Source organism: Artemia sp. Qi Xiang Cuo, chromosome 11, assembly GCF_049724085.1.
Source record: "Artemia sp. Qi Xiang Cuo chromosome 11, ASM4972408v1, whole genome shotgun sequence".
NCBI classification, from domain to species: Eukaryota; Metazoa; Arthropoda; class Branchiopoda; order Anostraca; family Artemiidae; genus Artemia; species Artemia sp. Qi Xiang Cuo.
Window position 1 is genome coordinate 50,973,031 of NC_142804.1, and position 14,360 is coordinate 50,987,390.

Sequence of the window (14,360 nt, forward strand, 5' to 3'; positions counted from 1 at the left end):
AACTTTCCTAGGCTGTTTGGTACTGCATGTTTTAGTTTATTCTTCCCAGACATTGCATCTGCGTTTGTTTTTTAATTTGACATCCCCCTAATACCAAAACTGGAGGTCTTTTTTTATTAAAAATTCAATGCTCAAATTTTAGCCAAAATTTAAAAGCAAAATATAATACCTATTAAACACTTAGTGTTCACTTTCACTGTCCTGAGATTGTAGTGTCTTTTTCTCAAAAAAAGCATTCTAACGTGTTTGTCTTGGTCTTAACTAGTGTAACTTTACTGTGATTTCCCTTGTCTGACTCAAAGTTTACCTTAAGAGCAAGTACTCGAGAAATAGTGGTTAAAAATAACTGTCAGCCTAAAAAAAAAACCTTGCGAATTTAATCAGTGCTCTTAGACTTTTGTATATCTCGATATGACTGCGAAAATAAACCGAAAATCACTAAAATAACAAATTCCACGGGTTTTTTCAAAGGAATAAGATCTATGCTTACATCACTACATTTTTTCTCTATTTTTATCAAAAGCTTCTAATTTTATAGAATTGAGATAAAGGTTGGTCAAAATAAGATTTTCAGAAAGCAAGTCGAAGATGAAAAAATACTAAAATATTGCATAACGCATATATTAAACGATAATACAATATATCCTAAGAAATTCTACTACAATAAATATAGAATCTAATAAAAAAAAACTAATATAATGCGCTTATATTATGTTTGTGTCATACAAATATTTGTATATACATATTTATGCACACATAAATATGCATAAACAAATATGTATATGCATTGTTTTAATTGTAATACTTTAGTTTCGCTGCTGATGACGATCACTGATATGTGTGATCCAAATGTCCACTAACTTTTGTATCTGTTTTTCATTGTCTAATAAAAAGACCTATCCCCAGTGGACCTCTTATTTGTCCGTGTGTGTGTGTGTGTGTGTGTGTGTGTGTGTGTGTGTGTGTGTGTGTGTGTGTGTGTGTGTGTGTGTGTGTGTGTGTGTGTGTGTGTGTGTGTGTGTGTGTGTGTGTGTGTGTGTGTGTGTGTGTGTGTGTGTGTGTGTGTGTGTGTGTGTGTGTGTGTGTGTGTGTGTGTGTGTGTGTGTGTGTGTGTGTGTGTGTGTGTGTGTGTGTGTGTGTGTGTGTGTGTGTGTGTGTGTGTGTGTGTGTGTGTGTGTGTGTGTGTGTGTGTGTGTGTGTGTGTGTGTGTGTGTGTGTGTGTGTGTGTGTGTGTGTGTGTGTGTGTGTGTGTGTGTGTGTGTGTGTGTGTGTGTGTGTGTGTGTGTGTGTGTGTGTGTGTGTGTGTGTGTGTGTGTGTGTGTGTGTGTGTGTGTGTGTGTGTGTGTGTGTGTGTGTGTGTGTGTGTGTGTGTGTGTGTGTGTGTGTGTGTGTGTGTGTGTGTGTGTGTGTGTGTGTGTGTGTGTGTGTGTGTGTGTGTGTGTGTGTGTGTGTGTGTGTGTGTGTGTGTGTGTGTGTGTGTGTGTGTGTGTGTGTGTGTGTGTGTGTGTGTGTGTGTGTGTGTGTGTGTGTGTGTGTGTGTGTGTGTGTGTGTGTGTGTGTGTGTGTGTGTGTGTGTGTGTGTGTGTGTGTGTGTGTGTGTGTGTGTGTGTGTGTGTGTGTGTGTGTGTGTGTGTGTGTGTGTGTGTGTGTGTGTGTGTGTGCCATTTCCCCAAACACCTTCAATCAAAATTTTGATATTGCCATTTTGTTCAACGTAGTTGAAAGTTCTGTAAATTATGTATTTGAGGATGAAATCCCCTCCCACAGCCCTCAGGGCAAGGGTTGTAAGTTATGCCCTGGGGGCATTCAAAGTTTGTTTAGAAAGGGGGATCGTATAAACTTCAGAGGGGGCTCACTGGATCGCTAATCATACGTTTTACTCCCCTTTTAGATATTCAGTGTGATCGGAGGATGGATATCCCCACCCCAGACACCTCGTATTTTCCCGAAAAGCATCTGATAGAAATTTTGAGATGGCCATTTGCTGTCGTAGAAACTTCGAAAACAGCTTATTCGATTGGAGACTGCAAGGGCCAGTGCCCTTTTTATTAGTCAAAAGTTATTGAAGGGCAGCAGGACCCCCCCCCCACGCATATCAATTCCCAAAACACGGCTAATGAAAATTTTGAGATAAGTATTTTTTCAGTGGAGTTGAAAGGTCTGGAAATTATGTCTTTGACAACCCACATACCTTCTCAAGACCGGGACATAATTTGTACTTTACTGAAAAAAAAAGCTGTGAATTGTCAGTTTAGTATACATATACTGATATATATTCCTTGAAGTTTTAATAATCTTTAATTTATTAAAGTTAAAACATTTTAACCGTATTTTATTTTTTTGAATCATACAATAAATAACCGAGTCAAACTCAAAACGAGCAAACATTAACATGAGTAGGGCTGACAACCCTTATGCCTTCTCAAGACCAAAACATATATTGCACTTTACTAGAATTTTTTTTTTTGAATATTTTCACTTTGTATTTACTTGTTTAAAATGTTTTTACTGGATACATGAAGGGGGAGGTCCTGCCCCTTGTACTCCAATTACAGCGCGAGTGTCTGGTGCCCTTTTTAAGAGTAACAAGATATTGGAGGTCAATCAACCCTTCTCTCAAGCCCATTCATTTTCCAAACGCATCCCGTCAAAATTTTGAGACAATCATTTTGTTTAGCATAGTAGAACCGTCCAGCAACTACGTATTTAGAGATATTGAGCGTGACAACCCCCCACAATTATGCAATTGGCCCATTATGCTTTAAAACTAAATGTTGCTTTAGATAAATCAAAAGGTATTGTGTTTTTGGTGCAAATAAGCACACTCAGAAATATATCTAGAACGACTGGAGGTATTATGTGGAAACTTTTAGGGCCACTACTACTATCACTATTTCTGCTCTTACAATTTAAATAAATAAAAAGAGTGTAATTGTATCCAGGTTGTCAAAGAGTATAGATAGAATAGATAGAATTTTGGGAATGATATTACGTTTTATTTTTCAGGTGAACCTCAGAAGCTATAAAATTAAATTTAAATTGCTGTTTGTGCCAGGATTAAAAATTGTTGAAAAAATTTCTCCAACATACAAATAGCAACCCACAGTATGAATTCTTATAGAAGAAAACTGAAAAGATATATAATATTTTTTTTTCCATAAAAAAGACTATGCCAATAAAAAACGTAACATGAAATCTTTGTTGATGAAACAAAAATATTTACCATGCTAATTTCTTTGAAAATAATTTGAACAAAAAAGAGGACTCTAAAAGACATTATCTAAAAAATGCTTCATGTGAATTAGGAATCTCATAAATAAGAATTTGTGAAGTGATTTTCTTATTGCCGAAATGTCTTTGACAAAACTTTTAGGATGACACTCCCAGAAAAGGATTCTGCTGCATCTAACCTGTGACCTTTGTTCTCAAAGTAAATAAAAAAAAACAACAAGTTTTTCAACTAAAAGTAAGGAGCAACATTAAAACTTAAAACCAACAGAAATTATTACATATATAAAGGGGGCTGCCCCCTCCTCAACACCACGCTCTACGCTAAAGTTTTTTAGTAATTTTAAAAAAGCGTCTTATTGTTCTAATTAAACGGCCCTTGTGTTTCAGGAGCCATTATTAAAGAATTGAGACAAAATTCAAACTTTAGCGTAAAGAGTGAGGCGTTGAGGAGGTGGCAACCCCCTTTATATACGTAATAATTTCTGTTCGTTTTAAGTTTTAATGTTGCTCCTTACTTTCAGTTGAAAAAACCTGTTTTTTTTTATTTAGTTTCTGATCGTTTTTTTAAATAGTACCAGGAAATCTGGCCCCACCCCCAAGGAGAAACCCCCTCCCTATGGAAGAATACTCTAGAAAATTCAATTCCGGTGCAAATTTCCCCCGCATAACCACTCCGCGCGTAAAATTGAGGCAGAAAAGAGAAAGAAAATTTGCCCCCCCCCCCACCTGAAAATGTATACATACATCCCAATAACAAATACTATGCGCAAACAATGGGCAAATCTATAACTTAAAGACCTTTCCCCTGGGGATGTGGAGGTCATTTTATATGTGAAGGCATAGTTATTGGGCCTTTCAGCCCAATTTTGAAATTTCTATCTCAAAATTTTGATTGGACCATTTTGGGAAAAATGGGTGGAGGAGGGGACCTAGTTGCCCTCCAATTGTTTTGGTCACTTAAAAGGGGAACTAGAACTTTTAATTTCTGTTTGAATGAGCCTTCTCCCGATATTTTAGGACTACTGAGTCGATACGATCACCCCTGGAGAAAAAAAAACAAACGAACAAACACGCATCCGTGATCTTTCTTCTGGCAAAAAATACAAAATTCAACATTTTTGCAGATAGGAGCTTCAAACATCTGAAATAGGGTTCTCTGATACGTTGAATCTGATGGTGTGATTTCCATTAAGATTTCTTGAATTTTAGTGGGTGTTTCCCCCTTTTTCCAAAAATCAGGAAAGCTTTCTCAGGCTCGTAACCTTTGATGGGTAGGACTAAACTTAATGAAAGTTATATATTTGAAATCACCATAAAACGGCAATTCTTTTGATATATGTATTGATATCAGAATTCCGTTATTTAGAGTTTTGGTTACTATTGAGCCGGGTCGCTCCTTACTTACAGGTCGTTACCACGAACTGTTTGATAAGAGGTCATTCTGAATCCTTTACAGACCATGGAGCCTATGTGGGGCTTTTATTCGTCTGCTTAATCCGTGATTAAACCTTACTTTCTTTTCTTATATTAGAACTGGTCTTTCTTTCAATCACTGCCGAAAAACAACTTCAACATAGCCTAAGTAAAAATTAAACAATTATTTCAAGAAAACAGCGGATTGTATATTTTCTGTTTTTCGTTTTCTTCTTATCTAGATTCATGGCGCCAAGTTTAAGATTGCCTGATATGCAAGTATTGTTTTACGTCATTACACTTCGAAGCTTTCTGGGTCTGTTGTAGCTTCTTTTGAGGGATTTATCAGAGGGTTTGTAGGGAGAATTCTCCAGAAAGACTCTAAACATGCGTGTATACGTGTATGCTGCTCCCTATACAGCGTTCTGCATCCGCCAATATCATAACCTGATATTGTATGGGACTTGTTTTCTTTTTTTTGTCTTTTGATTATCTGATTTATCTGATTGACTAAGCTTCTGTGCACAGGTCATTTGGCCTTCTAGCAGTGGCTGTTTATTTAATTTTTTTTTTCATTTTTCTGAATTGTTGAATTAAAGGTATTAATGAATCAAATAGTTTTTTCATGACTCATCAAAAATCATGATAACAAATCAAAATAAGTTGTAAGCATCAGAGCCATCTCCTCGTCCAAACAGAATGATAAACTATTCCCTTAAATAAACAAAATTAGTGAGTGAGCCAAAATTATAGCAGTGAGCCAAATTACACTGTCTTAAGATGGTTCCAGGGGGCAGAAAATAGTTTTATTTGGATTTCATTGGTACTTAAATAGTTTCAAAACAAGATGTGACTCGGATATAATAGGATCACAGATTGAACGCATGCTGAATTTGCAACCCTATGTATTTCAGGGCTGAGGTTCAAGTCCTGGTTTAGCCGTCTTTTTCTTGGGGTGGAAGTCACTGTTGTGACTCTGCAAGCTCATCAGCTGCTAGTCTACGAAGGCTACAGCTAAACAAATTCCCCTGAGCAAGAGCCTTAGTAGTCAAGAAGCGTTTTTAATCCATAGATAGATACGATTAAGGGTAATACTGATCGACCCCTTAACAACCGAGGAGAGTTGATCACTCTCCTCCTAAAAACCAACAGAAATGAGAAATATAATTCGTTCTTAACGTTATTACATAAGACGCAGATAAAGCATAACGTGGTTAAATTAGAGCTGTTGGAAAGTGAAAACTACCTTAATACTATACTTTTGACATAATTAACAAAAAGCTGATCGCTAAGCTGTTCTCAAATGGAGGACAGAAGGTCAATTCAGTTAAGGAGGATCTGTGTGTGAATGCAAATATGCTAAACTGCTGATACACTGCTAAATTTAAGATTCACTTAGGAAACAATATTTAGCAAATATGACAAAAATGTCAAAATGTCAGGTATGTCCTTTAGACGTAACTGAAATGATTTGAAAGTAGAGGTACGAAAGGGAGTACCAGCCCCTTCTTCCTTTTACAATACACTATGAAAAGAAGCATATGACTTAGAGTTAATCCAAACAGATAGATATGATTCATTGATGTCCGAGTTGTAGCCTAATACGCAGTTATAAATTATACGCTGACATTTGATCGTTTTACGAACTGAAACCAAGGTAGCGTGTAGTAATAAAACCATACGTTTAATAATCAGCGACGGGCATTTTGTTTAAGCAATTAATATTTTTTATAAAGATAAGCATGGGCAAACATCACCGGAGGGATTACAGATTGACATAAATAGTAACCAAGTATGAAAATTGAGTCAGTTATTTTTTAACCTTCAATGAGGATATAGTATAAAATGCGTTTTATTTTGGTAAGAATAAGCTTTTTTATAATTTGATAACAATAGCAATAATGTGGTTAAGAAACGATTACTATTTTCAATATCGAAACGAATAAAGTTTACTCACTTACTAATAAAATTGTTTTCTTTTAGGCTTTTCTTCTTCCCAATTTTTCATCCTGTAACTTGTATATATTTACTGTTAATAGCTGTCGAGAAAGGCTGTAATTTATGGGTGATATGCTTCAAATCCAACAGACTTCGTCTTATAATCTAAAATACTATATTTTTTAATTTCTCAAAATAAATTAATGGCACTTATATGATATAGCCATGACCACTCAAGTTGTTCATCCATTGGTGCACTGTAGTGCCGTTTTTTTTTAGTCTCTTTTAGCTTAGCGTAAGACAAGACAAAGAGAAGTGACAGAATAGATGTTAAATATATAATTTGGGCTATATATTTTCACATTAGGTGGGGGGGGTAAAGCATTTCGATAGTATGAAGTTAGAAAGCAATTGTTACTTCATAATATGCAGAATAACTGTACCTGACACATTAGGCATGTAGACCCGCAATATTTTACCCCCACCTTCCCTAATGTGCAAATATACAGTACAAATTTGTTTCTAAAGTATTATATTTATATCATACTTATGTATATTTCATTAGGATTAGTCAGAAAAATAGGTTCTACTTAGATGAAAAATATTAGGTCGAGCTATTAATAATAACTTTAGCGATTATGTTAAAATTTTCAGGAATTATTCTAGTTTCAATTGAAAAATCAGATTTTTTTTTAATTTTTGTACCTCAAATCTACCTCTGTTTCTACCGCAAGTCTTTATCAGCATCAGCATCAAACATTTACCTGCAAACTAATTTTAAAATTTTCAGGTATTAAATTAAAAAACTTAAATTTTCACTCAGACACCATAAATATTTTTGCAGTTTACATTATAACTTTAGCGACTGTGTAAAAATTTTCAGGAATTATTCTAGTTTCAATGGACAAATCAGATTTTTTGTTAATCCTTGTGCCTCAAATCTACCTCTGTATTTACCGTAAAATTTTACAAGCGTTAGTTAGAAAGTAGTTTCCAGACAAAGAATCGGAGACGCGAAAATCCTTCGAAACTCGTGGACGATGACGGTATTCAAAAAAATCAGACTTTTATGTACCTCAAATTTGCCTCAGAGACTTACTCACCCTCTCCGTTCTCAATCCAAGTTGCTGTAATTTTCTGATGTATAAGGGATTTAAATCGGACCCCTAAACCACTTTCTAAATTCGGAAATATCTTTTAAGGACAGGATCCTTTACATTACAAAATTCACCCACAACCTCAGCTTAAATAACTAGAATTTGTTAAAGAGCTAGAGCGGTAAATTTTTCCGATTTGGAATCAGCACATATTTTTTAGTCGTATAGTGAAAGAATCATTTGTATAGCAATTTGTTTGAGGTCAAACCACTCTTTTACTAGACAATATATCATGCGAGTACCTAAATAGTTTTCATCTCCAATATATATGGAACTTCAGCCCTGTTAGATTTATTATGCATAATTGAATCCCTTCCCCGTAGTAGCACAGTGGATTCATGCTCTTCTTGGCAATGCGGGAACCAAGGATTGATTCTCACTGCAGCAAGGCCGGGTGACAAGCTTGCTATTTGTCCCTGTAGAAAAATGGCCCAGCTAGTAAAATGTCGACTCAAGCGCCCACAATGGTTTTAGAGGATCTTCATCTTTTATCCTTAATTGGCTTCTATAAGACTCTAGTTGCACCAATGTTTAGAACTTTCCTTCGGTTCCGAAGGATTTGAGTTCAACACACTCTGTGATAACGATCGATCTTGAATGATATTTCTACTGGTAGATTATCGTGCCTTTCTGTTTCTATCTGATCAAGATATCTGTATATACATGGATAAACTGGTCAACCCTCATACTACCCCCTTAGTCACTATCATTCCAGTAACTTTTATCTTAAAATTTCCATTGATTAACCTATTTATCTCTACTTTTCTATCCTTTCCCAGAACAGTAGGGCATGCGAAATGTCCCATATAGATTTGTCTTTCATAGTGTCTGTAGTAGAGGGCATTTACTACAAAGTGCAGTATCTCCTATGCTCTCTCCATTTTTTTTCCGGTCCCATCGTGCATACAACTTTCACCATATCGTTTGAAATTTTGTGAGTGCTAGTTCGATCGCAAGTTCAACGAGCCACTTTTCCATGACAAAATGGACCGTGTCACTGAAGCACCGTTTCTGGTAATTTTGTAGTACTATAGCGCCACATTGGGCTATCAACAATAGCAGTGACCTAAAGTGTGCCGTTGGCTATAAGTCTGCCAAATTGCATGAATCCTAAAATGATGCCTGGTAAACACATTTTAGCGGGAGGGTAGACTTGTTAAATTTTTGCGTAAACAAGGGTTATGTCAAGATAAGAATCAGGAGGATTCAGAGAAGCAGAATATGCCAGTATTTCAGCCGGCAATTGGCTTCTTATGGCCCATGGGCCCTGGGCTCCAGTCAACAAAAGATCCTCTGTAATATTGATGATGACTGAATCAGGTTAGGTTAGGTTGAATCAGTGTTGGTTGATGATGATTGGATCAGCTTTCCAAAGCATCAACCGTCAATGCTCTAAACTCTATGGCCATTTTTTTCTTTATTCCCTACTTGAAATATCGTGTTTTATTAACACAAAAAGTAAATAAAAAGGTAAAGATAATACGGCGTTGGATTTTTAAAATCCCTACAGGTGGTGCTAATTTCGGTTTCAGGGCCCTGCAGCGAGGAAGTGGAATAGGTGTCAAAAAGTGAAAGCATAAAGTTGACATGGATCATATCCAATACACCTTAAAAAGCTATCAATAGCGAAGAAATGTAAACAAGATGAGTAAAGAAGAATATAAAAAAAACTAAAAATTTCAGACTAAAGTCTGAAGTAAAAGCCAAATACTAAAGCCCCATTCCTCAAAAAAGAAAAATAGAATCAATCACGAGAACATAAGAACCCAATCCTGACAACGGTACAAACAAGTTCCCATCTTCTATGATGCTCAGGCCACATTAAAGTTACACTTTTTTGAATAACACTGAGATTATGGAACGCTTCAGCGCCAATTCTCAGGTTGAAAAATGTCCAACTTTCAAGAATAAAATTTATGATTGACCAATCAGAATTAAGACCTAAGGCGTAATTTTTGAAATGGAAAAAATGGAAGATTGAACAGCATTTTCAATCTGTAATGCCAATCTTCCAAACAAAAAACAATGACATCGTATAGGTAGAGAGCAATTGAAATATTTATAACTATCATCATGATAATGAGTGTCACATACCACCTTTGAATTATCACAGGCGAAATACTATTCGGCTAAGATGATAATAATAATAGTATAATATTCTTGCAATGTTAATTTTCAGCTTTTGTAATTCAAGTGAAACGCCAGAATCAATTAAAAACCTTCAGTCAGTTTAAAAGTCCTTTAAACCCTTTAAAGCGACTTAGGCTTGACAACATTAATTTTCAAACCTATTCTTGCACCCTGAACTCTGAAAACCTTCAAAATTTCATCCATTTTTCTAACACTTGCCGAATTTGTAAACTAAGGTTTAAGGTTACCATCGAAGTTTATCAGCATAAGAAATATGTCCAAGATTTTATAGCAAGGAGAAAATACCCTTAGCAAATCAAAATTAAAGAGAAATACAATATTAGCACATAAAACTTGCTATTGAGTCAGTGGAAACTGCCTTACCCTAGGAAAAGTTTTTAATGTCTTAATTAAGAGTTTTTCCTGGTATTTCTATATTTTTCACATTGTCTCAGCTTTGTTTAGAAATTTTTTACGCTTAGAAAAAGTTCAACCTTGATGAAAACTGCACCATCAAATTCAGTAGGTAGTCTCGAGCTAAAGGATTAGTTACCTATCTAAGGAAACACAAAATTAGCCAATTTTCCTCAGAAAAGTTGTCATAGATGTGTGTTTATCCGGTTTTTTTTTGTCTTTTTTGTTTTTTTTTGTATTTTTTACTTTCGTATATTTTTTATTGGGCGTGGCCTTATTGAGTCAATCGTCGTATAACGTCTAGATGGAGCCGATTAGAAAGGAACATAAAAGTTCTGGTGACTCTTCTGGTTGTCATTAGAGATACTGACAAAACAAATGCGAATTTCAGCCATTTTGTGTCATAAAAATCATTTTGTTGCAGTTTGTTCTTAGCTGACACTTTTTTCTTTAATAAATTTTTCTATGTAGCTACTCTTGTGTGAAAATTACTATATAGCTCTTTAAGGTTCCATTACAGGAAGGCGAGGTGTCCCTAAGGGACCGGTTTCATCAAATCCATTTTTTAATTCCTTCAAGTAGAGATTCAGCATATGCATTAGAAATAGTAATTAACCTGGGTAACTGACTAGCATGGTATCTTACAGGGGCGTCAAGTCACGAAAATGGAGGGGGGGATGAATTTTTCAACATCTAGGCGACGATTTTTGCTGGTTATTAAAGAAAATACTCAAAAAGGTGCCAATAAAGGTATTTTTCGAGATCAAAGTGGGGAGCTGCTCCTCCTACTAATTGACGCGCTTTATAATGAATGTAACCAAAGAGTATTTGACTAGATATAATTGGATAAAGTCAAGAAATATATTTGCAGTCAGCAAAAATTTAAATATATCCCATTGTCAAATGAGTACACTATAATTCTTTTATAAACAATAAATTTATAAAAACAAAATTCTAGACATCTTTAGTATTTCAATTCAGAAATTAGGCAGAAATTACTATTGTCTTTTTTCTTTCTTTTGTCTTTACTACTCGAATGCTTAATTCGTTTATATATTTGGTTTGGTAAGCGGGGCTAAATAAGGCACATAGGAATGGGAAATTAAAATAAGAAGGAGGATGTACTAGATGTAACTCAAAGAAATCACTCACAACAGTTTAAAGGCGTGTTCCAAAACTCAATTATCATAAAAGCTCCTTACTTGTTTATTACTGTCTTTAGCCTGAAATGGCTTTTGAAATGTTTATATTGCACATGATAAGATTTATTCATTATTAACTGAGCAATGGATGCACGGTGCTGACCCCCAAAGGCTCCTAGGCTTGTCAAAAGACATACGTTTCAATTAAGTACTAAATCTTAAAAAAAAATATTATAAAGATTAAAATATCACGTACCAAAAAAAAATGAAGAGAATAAAAAAAATTCAAATACACTAAATAAATTAATTTTAATCCAACCAATCCTACACACAAAAACAGAAAAGGGAAAAAGAAAAGCAAAAAAAGAAAAAAAAGAAAAAGTGAAAATTGAAAAAACTAAAATATTTTTTATAGTGTTTAAATAAACAAAACGAGTGGTACCTTCGAGCTGATTTAGGCCTGTTATTCCATAGAGGGTAATACGATCTTCATATACGGTGATAAAGACTGCTTATAATTTTGTAGTATCCGTTTTCTTATAACAAATGATGAGTCTGTCATAAATTATAATTGAATTCTGGAGCACACCCTAGATATAAGACTTTGTGATAAGGTACCAAACCCAGTCCTTTATTACGAGTCCCCACATTATTTTGTCTCCATCCACTATGTTTATGAGGAAAGAGTAGCATAGGAGGCCTATGCAATGTCTTATTGATGGAAAAACACCATATATCTAAAATATGTCTTCTAAATAGACCGCAAGATGGTTCTTACTTAAAGGGGGGGGCTAAGTTGGATCCATTTGTGTTAGTAGTCTTTTTTAAAATGAAATGACTCAAGAGTGGATATTTTTACCGGATTTTTCACATTATGAGGGACGAGGTTAATTTTCCAATGGTCAACACTTCCAATAATTGACAAGTTTCACTGTGATGGGAGGGGATCAGTAACGGTAAATCGAATACACTTGTAATGAAATCGCCAAAAATTTTCAGCGATTTGTAAAAAAATTTAAGTTTGCGCTATGGCTTCCGAAAACAATTTGTTGAAAAAGTGGCAATTATTCCTGTATAGTTTCCTGGGACGACATCTCTAAAAATGGTAAACTTACTGCACCTATGCGTTAAATTCATGACCATTTTAATGAAACCTACTGACTGTATGATAAAAAGTACTCGTTTTGCTTGAGGCTTGAGGTATCCATATACAGTCTCAAAAGATTGTTTCCAAAGAAGATTAGCTATTGACTGGGAGTTACCTGCAGATACATTTATGTGGGTAGATGGGATTGTCATTTTTTAAACAAGATGTTTTTGGGAAGAACTATTAGGAATATCAAATATGATAGCCAATTTTCTTAACGACTCAATTTTGTCGAACATAAACCCTGTACATCAAACTATGTTATGAATATAAGCAAATAAAGCTCTTGGCCGGAAATGAATTGACGAAGTAGCCAGTTTCAGGATTATAAAAAGAAAAAAGACAACAATTTGAGGGTGCAGCCGATCTTTGGTGCTTCTTACGAAACGACTCCGTTAATGCAAAAATTATATAAATTTTGTAGTTAGTTATCTTTCTTATTTTGCAACTTATTTTGTAATACGGGTAAAATACGCCCTATTCGTCTGAGAATGGAAAAACATTAAAACAGCTATTACTAAGCACGTAACCGACAATCAAGTCTTAAAAAATGTGAGAGTCAAACATATGTTTAAAATATTTTTTGTTTTCAGGTGATTTTAACTTTGGTGTCTACTATTTTGCTTGCAGCTGCCTATGAGCAGGTCTCCAGCCATGCTGTTGGGACGAAAGGTGAAATTACAGCATTAAACCTGTCAAGTGCAGATTTAGAAACTTCAGAAACGAAACACAAGAAATACAAACACAAAAAGAAATACAAAGGTCATAAAAAAGGACACAAAAAAGGATATAAAAAGGGACACCAGGGATATCAGTCTGGGGGAGGATATGGAGGAGGATACAGCCAAGGTGGATATGGAGGAGGACACGGCCATGGAGGAGGATATGGCCAAGGCGGCTATGGAGGAGGATACAGCCAAGGTGGATATGGAGGATATGGAAGATAGGAATTCAGAGAGATAATGATGTATATTATTGTTGTTGTGTTTTACGTTTTTTTTATAGAAATAAGATAATAAATTATTGTATTTTATTCTACTTGTAGTTGAGTTGATCATCAGTATAGAGAAAACGGGTCAGAGCGACATTTATTCTTGATGTAAAGGTCGTATTTTTTAATGTAAATACAGGAATAGCGGCTATTTCATGCTTTCCACCTTTGATAGTAACTTTTACTAATAGGTCTACGAATATGCCACATTAACTTTCCTACTATAGATAACACAAAATGAAGCTAAAGGACTCAATCAGCTGAGAGTGGTAAAAGTGGTTATTGCGCGTTGAAGTAGAGAGGCTGATACAATGACAATATTTGCAACGACACTATGGCCGACGACAGAAAAAAAAACCGTGCGGCTTTTTGCAATGACGGAAAAAATAGTAACGCTTTATCTGGAGATATTTTTGCAATGGCTGAAAAAATGGCAGTCCAATAACGGAAAAAAGGGAGGCTTTTTGCAATGAAACTTTCGGCAAAGACCAAAAATTTGATAAAAAAAATGCTTGTTTGCCAAACTGTCTGAGCCAAACTGTTACAGACACTCATGGGACACGTTGTTATATTTAAAACACATGAAAAAAAGCTAAGCTGTATTATACACCTCTTCTAAAAGACCATGAATACATTCTCGAAGCTTCTGAAGTAGTGGCGCCACTAGTCCCATTATTACTAACAATCGTCACACAATGATATTGCCAATCCGTCGCAAAAGCTCACAAATATTATTTTCATTATTCTCATTTACATTAAGCCCCTGCAGTATTAAGTCTTAGGATTATGTTTTAGAA

At 35.2% G+C, this 14,360-nt stretch overlaps 1 protein-coding gene across 1 annotated transcript; it reads left to right on the forward strand.

The window, feature by feature from the left end:
- The first annotated feature begins 6,410 nt into the window (after positions 1-6,410).
- LOC148947104 (uncharacterized) lies at positions 6,411-13,605 on the forward strand. The gene is made up of 2 exons (XM_089096868.1): positions 6,411-6,504; positions 13,166-13,605. The coding sequence occupies exons 1-2, from the start codon at positions 6,490-6,492 to the stop codon at positions 13,517-13,519; spliced, it is 369 nt and encodes a 122-aa protein (XP_088952994.1). The 5' UTR covers positions 6,411-6,489; the 3' UTR covers positions 13,520-13,605.
- Positions 13,606-14,360: the final 755 nt, after the last annotated feature.